Source organism: Aquila chrysaetos, chromosome 4, assembly GCF_900496995.4.
Source record: "Aquila chrysaetos chrysaetos chromosome 4, bAquChr1.4, whole genome shotgun sequence".
Lineage (NCBI taxonomy): Eukaryota > Metazoa > Chordata > Aves > Accipitriformes > Accipitridae > Aquila > Aquila chrysaetos.
Window position 1 is genome coordinate 14,369,402 of NC_044007.1, and position 15,882 is coordinate 14,385,283.

At 37.0% G+C, this 15,882-nt stretch overlaps 1 protein-coding gene across 8 annotated transcripts in view; it reads right to left on the bottom strand.

Annotated features, from left to right (window-relative positions):
* COL14A1 (collagen type XIV alpha 1 chain) overlaps positions 1-15,882 on the bottom strand; it is a 135,443-nt gene that overhangs the window by 45,475 nt on the left and 74,086 nt on the right. For all 8 annotated transcript variants that reach the window (XR_003923002.1, XM_030011627.1, XM_030011622.1 and 5 more), the window contains 10 exons: positions 14,974-15,103; positions 13,607-13,729; positions 12,034-12,183; positions 11,237-11,353; positions 9,220-9,366; positions 6,759-6,833; positions 5,268-5,407; positions 3,900-4,023; positions 2,715-2,858; positions 548-712 (listed from right to left, as the gene is read on the bottom strand). Coding sequence is in view for 7 of the 8 variants with exons in the window: in XM_030011627.1 (XP_029867487.1) it covers positions 548-712; positions 2,715-2,858; positions 3,900-4,023; positions 5,268-5,407; positions 6,759-6,833; positions 9,220-9,366; positions 11,237-11,353; positions 12,034-12,183; positions 13,607-13,729; positions 14,974-15,103 (1,315 nt within the window). In the remaining variant the exon portion in view is untranslated. The remainder of the gene's footprint in view (positions 1-547; positions 713-2,714; positions 2,859-3,899; positions 4,024-5,267; positions 5,408-6,758; positions 6,834-9,219; positions 9,367-11,236; positions 11,354-12,033; positions 12,184-13,606; positions 13,730-14,973; positions 15,104-15,882) is intronic.

Sequence of the window (15,882 nt, forward strand, 5' to 3'; positions counted from 1 at the left end):
ACCATTAGGTGTTGTTCCAGAATGTCTTTCCCTTCATTTTCATAAAGAGTTTGAAGTGTGGCATTTTCACAGATTTCAAAGAGTTTGGGTGTGTTTTATGCTTTTCCTTAGGCTACAACTCTTCTACTTTCTCTGATAATACAAACATTAATGATTAGCTCTCCATTAATAAATTAATCACATGATATGAATAATAATGAATGTAGCTAACTTTACTCTTACAGATGGTTAAAGTAGCCTAGAAAATAAAATATAATTAACTTTTTATGACTAAATTCTGAACCATTAACAATGTTTCAAATCTAAAATAACTTTTTGACAACCAATGGATGAATTCTGGATTTATAGCAAACAACCATTAATTATTTTGAAGTCACAACACCTTCATTTCCTTAATCTTTTATGGAAATAATATTAGAGTTATATCACCTGCAGTAAATTATGTTAAAAAGCTCAAGAATACCTCTTAATAGAAAAATAATAGTTACAAACCCCCCAGTATGTAGCAGTTATTATTTAGAAACAAGTATAAGTAAAAATGGCTAACTTGCTGAGGCAGTTTCACAAACAAAAGTGATCAGCTCATCTTCAATCTTTGCAAAGGCATCAAAGTCATCCACAAAGAAGACATGTCTTTCACTAGGCTTGCTGCCAATATTAACTAACTCTGAATAGTCAGCATCAGCTACTCCAATAGCAAAAAAGCTGAAACCTGTAAAACAAAAAAGAACACTCTTTTGAGTCATTCATTTAAAGAGTGGAAATACAATATGAACAAAACCATATTTGCACTGGCTCCTTTCCTGATTAAATACAATGATGGAAATTTTATTATTATCCTATAACACAAAAAAATTCATGCATGTAATCTAAAATAAAGGTAATACATTCTCTGTGAGATATTTCTTTTGGCTATCTATGCTTAATCAGTTAATTAAAGTTAATGCTTAAGTGTTTTCTTGAAGACATATAAGACTACTCAGTAGTTTAAAGTTTTAGCATATGTTTAAATGCTTTTCTAATTTAATGCTATACTGTAATACACACAAAAATATCCATGTATATCATAAATACAAAGCACAGAAATTAATTTCCTGTAGGCCTTTTACAGATTTTTTTCTGTGCCATATATTAATCAGAGTTTTCAAGCCAGTGCTGCCTCATGAACATTGAAATAAATGGATTCTCATTTCACCAGCAACTTAACTGTACTGGTTGAATCTTTTCAATATATTCTGCATGAGCAGATTTTGAAATCTGAGCCTGACTTCAAAGATTTAAATGAAATGGAAATTGTATCCTCTATGTTTGAGGAGCAGCAAACTAGATAAAAGTTTTTCAACATTTTCCTTTCCATAAAAGATAAAGAAAAAACCTGTCTACATCAGGCTGAGTATTGTTAATGGACGTACTGTTCTTGCATGGCTCAGTCCCAAATTTACTCCAGTCAAGCAATCTTGTCTTTAAGTTTGAATAAGGCTAAGGGGCATTCATCACCTTCTGCAGAGCTTTTAGCATAACAAAACTTTGACTTAATATAGTATTAACAATATCTGCACGTCTTATCCAAGATTGGCATGTCTTCATGCCAGTCTCTATCATAGGTGCAAGTCAGCACGTGCTCCAGCCTATCTACAGCCTAAACATACAGCATGCATAAAAGGAAATGGGAGAGAGGAAGCAATTTGGCCAAGGTGACACATCCCAGTCAGCTACTGAACCTCCATCATATGCCATCTCCTCTCAAGGTCATTGCCAGTCTAATAGTTAATAAGACAACTGCAAGACTTACCTGACAGTTGAACATTTTTTGTTAAGCTTAGACATAGACTCCAATTTATTCACAAATATGGGGGTTTCTTGATTGCTACTTAAAAGAAGTTATGCATGCTCTACTATTTTGTGATACGATTTTATTTATGAAGGCACTGCCCTCAGTATCTAGCAATAATACATGCAGGCTGCCAATCTCAATGATTGCATTGAGTTTCAGGAGTCAGTAATATACACTGGTAACGTCATAGGTGCCAAAGTCTAAAGGCAAATAAAAAAGCACAAATGTAATTTCTTCTTAGATCTCCTCACATTAAAAGGATGATAGCTTTTTTCTTCCATCCTTCAGTTTTGTTCCATGTGGCACACTGTGCCTTTTGGGTTTTGATACAAACCTCAGTATCAGATATTTCTACAACAACTAACCCAGTTTTTATGCTTAGACTCACAACACTGTGCGGCTGCTTAAAGCTCTAAAATTGGTGGTTCAAAAACAAAAAATTCCTAAAGGTAATTAGTGTAACATGAGAGCAGATCAGAATCAGTAAAAGAACATATGAAAGAATTTTCAAAGGACCTCTTGTATAGAAAACAAAACAGTTCAGTTTGCTGGTAACCACAAGACTATACTTCATAGGTGACAGTCCAGATTCTCAGGATCATGTTCCCTAAATTCATCATGGGACCAATTCCATTGACTACTACGTGATTTTAGCATTGCTGCCAAAATTAAAAATAATAGCATTAATCACAAAAAAAAAATCCAGAATCTAACCATATCCTAGTGATATTCTGAGTTTCTCAGTAATTGCTGTCTGTTTTCTTTAAACTTCAAAATCTTCCTGGAGCAAAAGTTACCCTTATCTCATGCCCACACTTACGTAGTTAGAATTAATGAGGAAAAGGAAAATGTGAATAGTTCTTAAAACTACACATTTTACCATCTAGCTGCATTTCTCTGGAGACTTTGTTCACATCATCCTGTGATCGCCCATCAGTAATGACAACCAAAACCTTTGGAATGCCCCTTCTCATGCCTGCCTCTCCAGTAAACAAGACTTCTCTTGCATGTTTAATGGCTTTGCCTGAAACAGAAAAAATTGACAACATACTTTCACTGTAACATAAATCCAATTTCTATTGGCTTCTCATATCATATGTTAGACATCGATAAAAAAAGAAATCTGTTGGGTCCTGAGTAGTCTGTAAATTAGTGCATTCTGTAGTTATTAAAACAGAGATTTAGAAAAGTTTAATTTTGACCCTAGCCTTTGGAAATTGGATGGTTTCAGCCATCCATTTTTCAGTCTAGAAGGTGAAGATCAAGAACACGACGTGTGGGAAAGGGTATTCTGTGCAGGTTTGAGACAACAAAATCTTCCTTTACTGGATTGTAAGGCACAGTCCAGGTAACAACTGAAAGTGCCATTGTAGCATTTTCTTGAGTAAATGGAAAAGGTGTTATCTTGATACTACTGAGATTAGATGCGATGCAACAGCTGCAAGAAATTTCTGTGCAGTCTGAGAATAATAAAACATATGGTTTCCAACTAAAACAGATTTTAACCCTTTCAGCACTCATCTTTAATTTCTTCACATCAGAGAGCTATCTTAAGGGATTAATTAAAATGTAACTACATTCAGTTAACAGACATCTTCCCCCAGCCCAGTCTTAAACATACCACTGAGGTTTAACTGTCCTGGCTGATCACCATACAGACCCTCCACTCTATCTGCTGTTTTCTACATGCTCTGCAAGCTCCCTCCCACCTTCTCTCCCCTCCCACTTTTCCACTGCCAAGCTGATTTCATATTACTCCCCATTCCACCTTCCACAATCCCCAAAGTCATTCACTAATACCTAGCTGCCTCTCTCCCTTCCTCCCTGATCCTTGACATCACTGTTGGTCAGAGGGGTGAATACCCAGCAGTAGGAGGTGAAGGGTGTAAACTGCAGATTGCGAAGACTTTCTAACTTCAAAGCCCAACCTTTCACCTCCAGCGTGGAGATAGCATGTTCTCACTGGTTTTGCACTGCTATATTAAACCACCTAGCAAATGGGAAAGAAATACTGCACAGTGAGTAGCAGGGAGAAACTCTGCATCATAATCATGACCTTTCTCACCTGTTTTTGTATTTCCTCCTTTGTAGGCTATTTGCTGAATAGCTTCAAGAAGAGTCTCTTTTGTTTTGTATGCATTCAATTTAAATTCTGTCCTGGGATCATCACTGAACTGAATTATTGCCACCTGTGCACACAGAAGATGTGTTCATTACTAAAGCACCACCCAGTGTATAAGCAAAAAGTAACCGAATCAGCACATTTAAAACAAGGATTTATCTTGTAACTTTGCTTCATCCTTTAATTGAAGCCAGAATTTTTTTTTCTCTTCAAGAAGCTTTCACTAAATAAGTTTAATTTTACTCTCTGCCGCCTTGGTAACCATCTAGCTTTCTGGTTTCATTTTGCAGCAAACAGGTTGAGAAAAGTAATACCCACTATGGCAAAAGCACTCACAGTCGAGCCCAAAAGCAAAATCCTAGTTACAGCTCCTCACACGTGTACAGTTACTCATACATAGAACTGCAGGGACTTTACTCAGTCTCCACAAATTAATAGCTGCACATAAGTAACTTAAGTTAGGGAGCAATACTGAAGCAAGTAATGGAAAGATGCAAGAACATATTCTGAAATATTGCCTCTCCCAAATATGATGCTACATGAGTCCAGACCCTGTATTTCAATCCTATACACTAAACCCCTACAACTCACAAAACATATATTGAACTTCATATTCTATAAGTGGTGTCCCTGATTTAAAAGGAGCTCTTCACATGCTTAAGTTTAAGCTTGTGCATAAGTTTCTGAAGCACCATGTACTATATTCTGGGAAAATAGCTGTACAGCAAGAAGCAGTAAAAACTAAGCATGCTTCAGGGAATGGACAAGTTAAAAATAATTTTCAATGCTATCCCAATCTGCATATTATACAGATAACACTTAAAACAATAATATATTTGCTAATAATCTTTTCTGGGGCAGATTCATGCATCTCTCTAAACACATAAATAGAACAATCATTGTAAATACTGCATTTTATTTCAAGTACTGTAGACTCTGTAGAGCACATGATTTTAAATAAATGAACCTTTAATTTTCCTTATCAACACCATTTGTAGCTTATTTAGAAATAAACACCACAGTGCGTAGCAATACTAAAAACAGTAACACAACTTAAATCTCAGAGTGATTTAGAGGAGACTGAAATGATACTTAGCCTTCACGCTAGCAAAACTCATATCATGAATTTCACCATATGGTATGTCTAAAAGACGATACTTGAAAAAAAAAATGGTGTCCTAAAGCAGTTTATGTTTTCAAAAGAACTGTGAAATTATGTCAATTACTTTTTGATTCATTTCACTTCTAGTGAATGCACTGGGTGCTAGTCTAAAATACCCTGCGCCTTCTGTCTCTTTACATGTTGATTACCTGCGTTCCATCAGGACCAATCTTATCCAAAGCTCCCACAGTGCTATAGAGAAAGTTAATTATCTTATTGAAATTGTCATCTCCAATACTCCATGACCCATCCACCAGGAACGCTAGGTCAGCTTTGGCTGCTTTGCATACTGAGAAAGAAAAGCAAGTATTTTGGAATTAGAACAATGCCTCAACGCCTCATGAAATCTCATAAATCACTTAAGAAATGCAACTGTCATGAAGAGCCCTTTTTTAATGTTAGTTAATAATGCTTTAGCAAACAGACCTGCTGGCATTGACTTCAGTGCAGGTATAGAACCAGCTGCACTCTGCAAGGGGTAAATGGTCCGCACTGACAGATCCTATCACAGAATACACTTCAAGGTCATAATGGTTTTTTAAAATCTGGCTAACCATTTTTATTTCTATTTAGGTCGTTAAGTAAAGTCACACATGAACTTATACAATCCCAGACTCCTAGCATGACACAGTAAGCAGGATGAGAGTCTCAACTGTGGAGGTTGCCAGTGGGAAACTAGTCCATTCAAAAAGTTACCCTAAGCTCTGTAGTGCCTAATGCTTGCCCCTTTAACGGCATTAGTTAGAAGCAATGCAGGTTTCCCCCATCTCATCCTATTCCAGCATGTTCTTATGCAAAATGGCCTGCAGAGCTGTACACCTGCTCACAGAAGTTCCTCACTCTTTCATGGGAACTGGGAACCTTCAACACTCTACAGAATCCAAGTCTATTGCTTGGGGTCAGAAACAAACAGACTCAAAGCAAAGTTATGTTTTTCAACATATTTCATCTTGAAGAAAAATGTCCATCTAAATGCAGAGAATGGGACAGGAAGATACATACCTGTATTTCTTGTTTTCTGTTGATTACTCCTTGGATTAAAAAAAAAATAATCTGCTGCTATGCAGTTTTAAAACACACATACACACTTTTTTTTTTTTCTGTATTTATGTATTAAATTCTCAATTACTGTATGTCAGTTTGGCCCACCAACTTCAAGCTGATGGATTTGACTCTCAGTCTCCAACAATAATGCTCCCCTCACAGAAATATTTATGAGACTGTACAAAACACCACATATTCAAATAATAAATAGAAGGAAGTCTACATTTAAAGAGAGAAGAGACTGAACACGGCCAAAACTTTTCACATTACCTAAAGTAGACATGTTTTTAAAAATCATGCTGCTTTAGAAGTTTAATTACCCTAGGATGTCTGCTTCAGTTGCAAAATATATATGGTTTAGGAGTTCTGGAAAAAGAAAATCTCGCACATATTAACCCTCCTTTCTGCAAATTTCAGCAATACATTAATGATCTCAGATTTTTGGTTTGTTAAATTTAAGCCAGCTGACTTAATAGTGTCACTGTAGAAAATGCATTTTGAAATCTGACCCCCCCAGGTCTAAAATAGTGTCAGAAGCAGAAAAACATTGCAACAACACCTTAAAATTATTATAAACCCATACATGCAGCACTTACCCTCTTTTGCAGGAGGGATTGTAGGTGGTGGAGGTGGTGTTGAAGGTGTTGTTGGCGGTTGAGTTGGAAATGGTACTGAAGAATAAAAAGAAGGAATATTAAAAAATACTTCAAAGCCCAATATATCTTATCTATATTAAACACAGCATTTTCTACTCATCTCCAAATTCATTAAAATTCATTATCTCCAATCAACTAGTTATGCAATTGGACAGAAATGTAGGTGACCATGTGCATGTAATGTCCTCCTCTACTGACCACCTGAAAGAGGATAGTACTATTACAGAGCAATTAATGGCTGCATTTCAGTGTGAATGACACAGTGATAATGTGTAATGTAATGTCCTCCTCTACTGACCACCTGAAAGAGGATAGTACTATTACAGAGCAATTAATGGCTGCATTTCAGTGTGAATGACACAGTGATACAACTGAACTACTACTAGAACTGCCCCTTTTTGGGTTTCCCCAGTGTAGTAGACCATGTGGCAGCTCTGTTCTTGACCTAGTGTCCATAATTCATTTTGTAAAAGGTCAGCGTCCTTTTCCTTTCTGACCACAACCAGTCCTTAGTCACAGAAAATAGGTCTCTACCCACCCTGGAAAGAAGAAGATATTAGTCCTGCAAACCAAAATACAAAGAGACAGTGCAAAAGAAAGCCAGTGCCTGCACTCAGAGCAGATCACTGCCCTGATCAAGATTTTCCTGAATTTGGTGGAAGACCTTGTCATGTTTCCAGCTAGAAATGTAGTTCCGACCACAAGTCTACAGGACTGTGGCTTTGTTGACTGCAGCAACTTCTACTAAGGTTACTATACAGAGTTTCTGAAAATTGTCTCATCCTTCTGAAAACAAGCTTTGGAATGACAACCTCCCAGAAACCTAGCTGAGTATATGATCACTGATTGACAGCTTTGCTGAATGCAAAAGCTCTGTTTAGTGCCTTTCAACAGAGTCTTGGCTGAATTCTCAGAGAACATACACATGTTGAATCCCACAACTATATCTGAGGAAAAGCTTCCACTTTTGTTCAAGGGCATTTTTTCCAATTTTTTCCAATGGAATTACCATAAGAAGCCACAGGTTACAGAACATCATTCCTTCAAGTAAGACTACACTTCTTATTTGCTATAATATATAAGTTACGTTTATAGACAATGGATAGAGTTAGATACAACAACTTCAGAAAAGGCACCTATCTTTGGGAAAGGTTAGTGCAAACAGGATTCATTACAAGCCTCATGTCCACATCCAAGTTGACTCCCACTGCAACTGATGTGGCTTTTCCCACTGGCTTCAACAAAAGAAAGGGCCAAGACTCTGAAACACCTACAAGAAACTAATGCCCAGGACCTCCATGGCCACAGACCGACTAGGACCAGACCCATGTAGAAAGGGCCACAACTGCAGTAAGGTGACTTGAAAGGCTGCTCTCTAAGCACCAGAGAGGTACAGGTCACTCTGAAGAGTGTTTTCTTCTGAGGTGACACAATAATTTGTCTGCATCACAAACCATCTTTCTCAAATGGACATGTAGGCCAAAGTGTGTTCTTCCTTATGTTTCCTAAGTCCCTGAATTGGAGAGCACACAAAATGCATTCCTCCAAAAAGCAGGAGAAGCTTGGCTTGTTCCTCACTGCTCTGAGAATGAGCCCTGGACAACTGAGAAGTGGAGTCATGCATCTGTGCAAGTTCTTCCTATGTGAAACCATAAGTGTGGGAGGGTTCACCTGAAGAGGAAAATTATAAACATTGTCTACCCTGAGAGAAGGGTAACAGCATTGTGGTGTATAGTAATATAGTATGAGAAGAAGGGTATCACTGAGATTGAAAATGGGCTCAAAAAAATAAAGATAATGTTAAAATATTCACTCTGTTCATCCTGTATTTTGTTTTGCAGTATTTTGAACTGATGAGAGCGGGATCTTGCCTTCATAAAGAGCTGTGAGGGGGTTTTTTTGCCTGTCTTGTGTTATTGAGAATAATAATTAAAAGGTTTGTTTCTTTGTTTTAAAATACATAAGTAGATTGGGTATCAAGGTCCCATTTAACTGTAAATTACTCAGACACTGGTAAAATTTTACTAAATAACAAGAGCTGCAGGATACAAAACTTTCTGTTTTTCTGTTTGCTTCATTTTTCTGGATTTTTTTTTTTTTTCCTCGAAGTCACAGATTTTCAGAGTATCCCTAGTGGGACTTCTTATGAAGAAAGCTAAACCATCCTCCCTGTTTCATTGTCATCAAGTCCAATACAGTTGGTGAATGTGACTTCACAAGTAATACACAGCCATGGTATAAGGATCCTGCATTTCTGTGGAGGAGTAACGGTGTAGTTGAAAAATTAAAAACTCAGCTAAAGGAAACTGTGTAGGAATAGCAAATCTGTGGGCAAAGGTCAAAACATGAGAAGTAATCAAGCATTATCGCTGCTGGCTGAACTCTGATCTATTTTACTCACATGTTGTCTCCATGATGCTTACAGCAGGGCCCTCTATCTCCTGAAGTTGTGTATGAACACTGATTTTATATTCAGTTCCAGGCATCAGCTCAAAGAAACAATGTCTAGGCGTCCCTCCACCAAGATTTACTTCTCGCTTTTTCCCATCTGGAATTATAAAAGAAACCATTAAAACATTTCTTTACTGTTTTATTGAATAATGTAATTAAAGTCTGAAATAAGAAGGGGACATGACAGCAGATGAAGGGCAAGTGGTTGACATAAATTAATAAACTACATGCTGCCTTATTTCTGGAAATTCACCTCTGTACGGAGGTGTCTGTAACATTTCATCCTTCATATTAAGTAGGAGCTGAGGAATGTGTAAGACATCTGCAGGAAAAAAGATGAATTTCACCCCATGCACTGAAGTTAATAAAAATCACTAACACTGTCATCAATGGGCTTTGGATCTGGTCCTAAATTATCAGAGTCTAATGAGGAATTGTTGCATTATGTAATTCTACGGCATCTTTTGTCTATGCCTCTGGTTCTCAGAGTCTGTAATGTCCTTAGTAATTGCAAGAGAGACTGAACTAGATACTGCATTCCAGCTTCCACTAGTAACCACTTAACAAGTTGGTTAAGGAATAGTATTTACAGGGTTCAAAAACTAATTCTGCTAAATTCTGAATTGGAAAACATGTTGACAATGGAAAAAGCCCAGGTACTGGAAATAGCATAAAGCATATTTTAATAATAATAAGAAAACCTTCAGCACAATTCATAATCTGTAGCAGAAAGAAGTGAAATACAAGCAACTGATCTCACATTTTACAGAGTATATACAAAAAGTGCCAAACAGTCATTCACTGCCAAGAAAAAAACACCTGAATTTTATCAGGAGGTGTTACATTAGTATAAAAATAATTGATCACTGCCTCAACGAGACATACACCCAATCTGACAATCGAAACTTTTCATGATAGATGTTAATAAGAAGCAATTGTTCACACTTTAGCTCGTTCTGCTCACATTTAGGCTCTTTTGGCTCAGTTAAAACAATTCTGGCAGTTCTATATGATGAAAGCAGAATGTTGGCTAGCTCCCAGATGAGAAGGAAATCTGTGCTGTCTTGTGCCCGCCAAGATCTCTGCTTTCTGAACAGCTTGTCTGTATTCCAGGCCTTCAAATAAACCATATTACCATCCATTTGCCATTCCACAGAAAGGTCATTATTTTTTTGCAACCAAATTAGGATTATTTTCCATGATACCTTTGATAGATCCCATTAATGTTACTAACTGCATTTCTCTCAAGTTATCCAAGCTTTTAATTTGTCACCGTCCAAAAGATCACTGATGTCTACTGGGGATAAGAGGGTTAGTCTGCACAAATAGTGACTTCTCCATAACCTCTTCTGGCTACACCTGAGAATCAGTGAGATGGAAGAGGCTGTAATTCACCTTCTAAACAGTCAATGCTAAAAGCATCAAGGCACCATGTGTGGCTGCGTAAAAATATCTCATGTTTATCCAGATAAGTAACATTACTACAAGCTATAATTAACAATCAACGGAATGAGAAGAGACAAAACTGGATGCTGTTCCAACTCTGTGAGCATGGTCTGGATTCAATCAGAGCTTTCCCTGCCCTTCTACTCTCCTCTCATGTCCACCCTAATCCTACAGAGCTATCACTGATGGTTTATTTAGAATATTAGATGCATTCAGTTCATCTTTTATCCATCTTTTGTCCTTCACACTAGTGAAAAACTCAGGTAATCACCTATTTTCTACGGGTAGATAAAACTCCCCCCCATAAAAAGGACAAGTTATCAACATCTGTTTGATATAAAAGGACAGGTATGGTACTTCTACTCCTGAAACTTCAAATGTGTACACAACTCTTTTCTGTCCATCATTTCCAGTATTTCAGGAGTCAGTCTACAGGTCTGACTGCATACAATTTCTTAACTTATGCAATTCAATTCTCTGGGTTAGGCTGTAGCTGCATATTGAATGATTTAGTAACTTACCCACAAGTGATTCTATAACTACCCTGTATGCAGTAGCATGTCTGTGAAGCTGCCACTGAGCACAGAGACTAGTCATGCGGACTTGATAGGAATCCAAATTTGTCACACCCAGGTACACTGAAAATTAAACACCAGAAAATTAGATTTACACCTCTAATAAGACATACAGGAAAAAATGACAAAAGAATTATAGTGAAACACTTGTGCCAATTCATTTTTAACAAATAATTTCAAAAGCTGCTTAAAAAATGATGTCCAGAAAATCCAAAACACGAAGGACAAAAAAGTGAATCTTTAGACCAAAGGTTTGGAACATAAGCCAATTCAATTAAAACTAAATAATGAACACTGCTAAAAATTCAGTTACTACCAATAAGTATAAAAGTATCATTATAGCAATATTTCTGTCAAAATCTAATTTAAAATTGAGCTTTAGATATATAAAGACTAAATCATATTATATATATGGAGCTAGAAAAAAAAAAAAACAAACCCCACTGAATAGACTTTCCATTAAGGAGATTGATATCTACTACTAAGCAAATATGTTTGGCTGATAAATAATAATATCTGCTTTATGACCCCTGTCTTGCTAACATCCCACAGATTATTTTAAAGCCTGATACAGTCTGATTAAAAAAAAAAAAAAAAAAAAGAGAGACTTTCATTTCAGGAAAACAATTTGCACACAACTGAGTAAGTCTTCCATATGAAAATTTATTCAGGGAGCTGCACAAAGCCATAGTTATAGCAAAAAACAGCCTGTAGAGATCTGAACAGCATGAAATCATTCTTACAGGTTTTGGCAATGCCTGTTAGGGCATCACTGAAGCCTGTTGAGTATGAAGCAAATACTTTAACGCTGTACTCTGTTCCACTGAAGAGATTTAGAATGAGAATGGTATTAATATCATCCCCTACAAAAGTCTCCAACGCAGGACCAGGAACTGCAAAAAAATGAAATAAATTAGAAAATCATTTGCTCATCCATTGAATTAGCAGGTAGTTAAAACAAATCTTAAGACACATCCAAAATTACATGTGCTCCTAAAGTTACTGCTATTTTTTTGCCTTTATTTTATTTTTATCATACACAAAAACAAAGACACTATGCTTAGTCCTTGCATGGACAGAAGCCACAACACACTTGGGAAATTCAGCAGTGGGATTCATTAAGGCAGGGCTAGACACTGGCATCTGTTAAGACCCTTTTGTTCTGCTTCAGTGACTTACTACTGCCCTAAATAGGCAGCCAAAGATCTCCTCAGTTTGATGGTATGCCAGGACCAACGGGGGGGACAGCAGATGCCAGCCAGCAATACAGTCCCTAAGGGGTTCTTACACAACAGCATCATTTAACACTCTGCAAAAATTATAATGAAAATAGAAAAGAATAAAACTTTCCCAAATGAGAACTGCAAACAGCTTCTTTGTCACCTCTCTTAGTTGTTCTGGATACACTTCAGAAACCAGGCAACAGTATTGTCTTTGGTCAGTATTTTAGTCCCTTAATGGTCATACATTTGTGTTTCACTCTTGATAGAGAACTATGCTTTTCTAAAGAAATTTGCAGGAACTTGGGTGCCTTGTCTAGCTGCGATGTGCAGGTGGGCAGAGGATGCACCACAGACAAAATGGGTAATGAATAAAAAGTCAAGTATTTGCGAGGTGTAGAGTGGAAGTCAAGGAAACTAAAACTTTGTATTGTGAGGGGAAGGAAGTTGAAGAATAGGAGAGCACAGAAGAGAGGAACAGGAAGACAACAAAGGTAGTCTCTGAAATAAATAGAGAGAGTCATGGTAAAATGACATAAAAGGACAAACTGAAAGAGTTGGGTTTGACCAGCCTTAAGATGGGAAGTCTAAGGGGGAATCTTATTGTTGCCTACACCTACCTAATGGGAGGGGATAGAGAAGACTGAGACAGAATGTCTTCTGAGGCAAACAGGAAGACAGTAAGACAAAACAGACAAAAATTGCAACATGGGAAACTTTGATTAGATATTAAGAAAGACAATTTCACCATGAGGGTAGTCAAAAACTGGAACAGATGCTTAGAGAGGTTAAGAAATCTCCATCCTTGGAGATATTACAAACTCAACTGGACAAGGTCCAGCGAAACCTGTTCCAAGCTGGCCCTGTTTTGGTCAGGGACTTGGACCAGATGCTCTCCAGAGATCCCTTCCAACCTGCATCATTCTGTGACTATGAAACTTTCATATTCAAAACATGAGACACCTAAGTTAATAGCACTTTCAAGGCTGTAACTGCAACTGTTGGATTTAAGTACAAAATTCAGCAAAAGATGATTTCAAGACATTGTATAGTCAAAAACAAATGGCCAAAAAAAAAAATCAGTTTAAAAACTCACTGTTGATAGGTTTGTAGACAATTCTGTAACCCATGGTTGGTGATGGTGGGGCATCCCAACTGATACGTAATCTGTTGTACCATTCATCTGAGACACGTAAATTTCTAGGAGCAGACAGGGGTACTAAAAGGAAACCAAAGTGAGCTTTTACAAGTTTATCTCATACAAGCACATGCATAAAACTCAAGACATACACAAGAAAATAGTGCGATACCCAGTACTCTCAGATTTCCAGGTAAAATTGCCAGGATGAAAGCCTTTAATCAAATTCATCCTTGCCATTATGTCAGTGGACTAATATTGATAAATTTAAGAAGTTATACCAAGTTATACCAAGGATTAATTATGAACTTGGAGGACAATGGCTGAAATATAAATATGGGGAGGCCTGGCAGATTGACTATATCACACTACAACAAACCCTCCAAGGAAAACACCATGTGCTTACAACGGTGGAAACAACCACCGGATGGCTGGAAACATATCCCGTGCCCCATGCCACCACCTAGAACATTATCCTGGGACTTGAAAAGCAAGTCTTATAATGTATTACAATGAATTTTCAAATTAATTCCCAACTTTGTCCCTACAGTTTTTTAAGAACTTAAGACAATTCAGAGATAATTATCTTTTATTTATATAGTTTCTTTTAATCTGAGTGCACCAAAGCTTTTATTGTATAAATTGTGCTCTTGTGAACACTTAACACTTTCAAATGGAATCAAAGGAATGATTTACAAGTGATTTAAGTGTCTGCACAAATAGCACTTCAGTTTAGGCAGAAATTATGTAAATTAGTAGAATAATTCAATAAAATTATACTATCATGAGTAGCAGTGCACAATGAGATGATTTTTTTACCAATATACAGTAGAGAGGGAACTTAAGCTACAGCTGAGTAATCTTTTGGTACTTGGTCAGAACTGTAGAGATAATGCAATCACTTTTATAAAAAGTTCAGCAGCATTTCTAACGACCTTTAGGAAGTAATGATCTCACACAAAAGAAAATCTAACAGTACAATGGTTGGTTTGATACTATCCCAGCAGGCATTGTTTACTTTATTTTCTGCATTAGTTGGCTTGTCCTTGGTAAGCTATCTATCAAGGACTTACCAGCTTTTTTACTCAACAAGTTTCTGCAAACTCACAGAATTTGGATATAAAATACAATTTGCCAATTAGAAGCAACCCATCGTTTATAAATCAATGAACTGAGATTAATTAAAGCTCGAGTCATATAAGTCATGCAAAATAAGCCCACATTTATACTAAAATATATTACTACAGCCAAGGAAAAAAGGCCAAAAGAGTAAGCCTTTCTTCATGCGTATCGTGGCCAAAGACAAGCAGAAAGTTTGCACTTACGAGTTTTCCCAGGAGCTGAGACACTGACTCCTTCCCCATCAGAATAGATGGGAGTGATGGTAACTTTGTATTCTGTATCAGACAGCAGAGGCTGAAGCAGAAGAGTGTTTTGTCTCCCAGGCACCATTACCTGGATGGTCAAGAAAAAAGAAACAATCAAGTTTAATGACTAGGGCCAAAACCTCTTTACATCTTACATGATCTCTGACACCACGGTCCACTAGTATTGCTGTATAGTTTGCATTTTTACATATTTGTGATGCTCTATGGTAAAATAAAATAATTAAATTATCCACCCTTTTAACAGATTTACGAGTTATACCTAAGTAAAAGAAAAAGAAGAATGTGCCTATGGGATAATAGTTTTATATTAAACCTATGAGCCACTACAGCTCCATAAATGACTGGTACTATATGGATGGTTAGTTCTTAATTTTACTGTACAGACAAAATAAATCCTCTTATTGTATTTATTCTTGACATGAATATGATTGTCCAAAGCTATGCCCATCAATAAAGGTTGATTTTTATGTTCTTTGGGGACAGAAATTCCTCCTTCCCTGGGAGGAAAGAAAATTAATTCATGAGATCAGGAAGCATGAACTGAGCAAGCAGGAATAAAACATGTTTGTCCCATCTGCATCTAGTCTGGGGACAAGGAAATGAAGGTAGCTATTTAGGAGAGGAAGTAGGAGAACATCCCACAAGTAGCAGAGGATCCCAAACTGCCACGAAACATGGAAGATCTGCAGCAGAAGTCCAACCAGGCAAACCAGTAGAAGTAGAGAAGCTGTAGAAATCCCTCCAGGCAGTTTTGGGTGTGCTAGAGCAAATGTTTCAACCTGCTGAATTAAGCACTGCTTCTTTTAACACAGTACAAGGTTTCCCCATAAGCAGCTATTTCTGAAA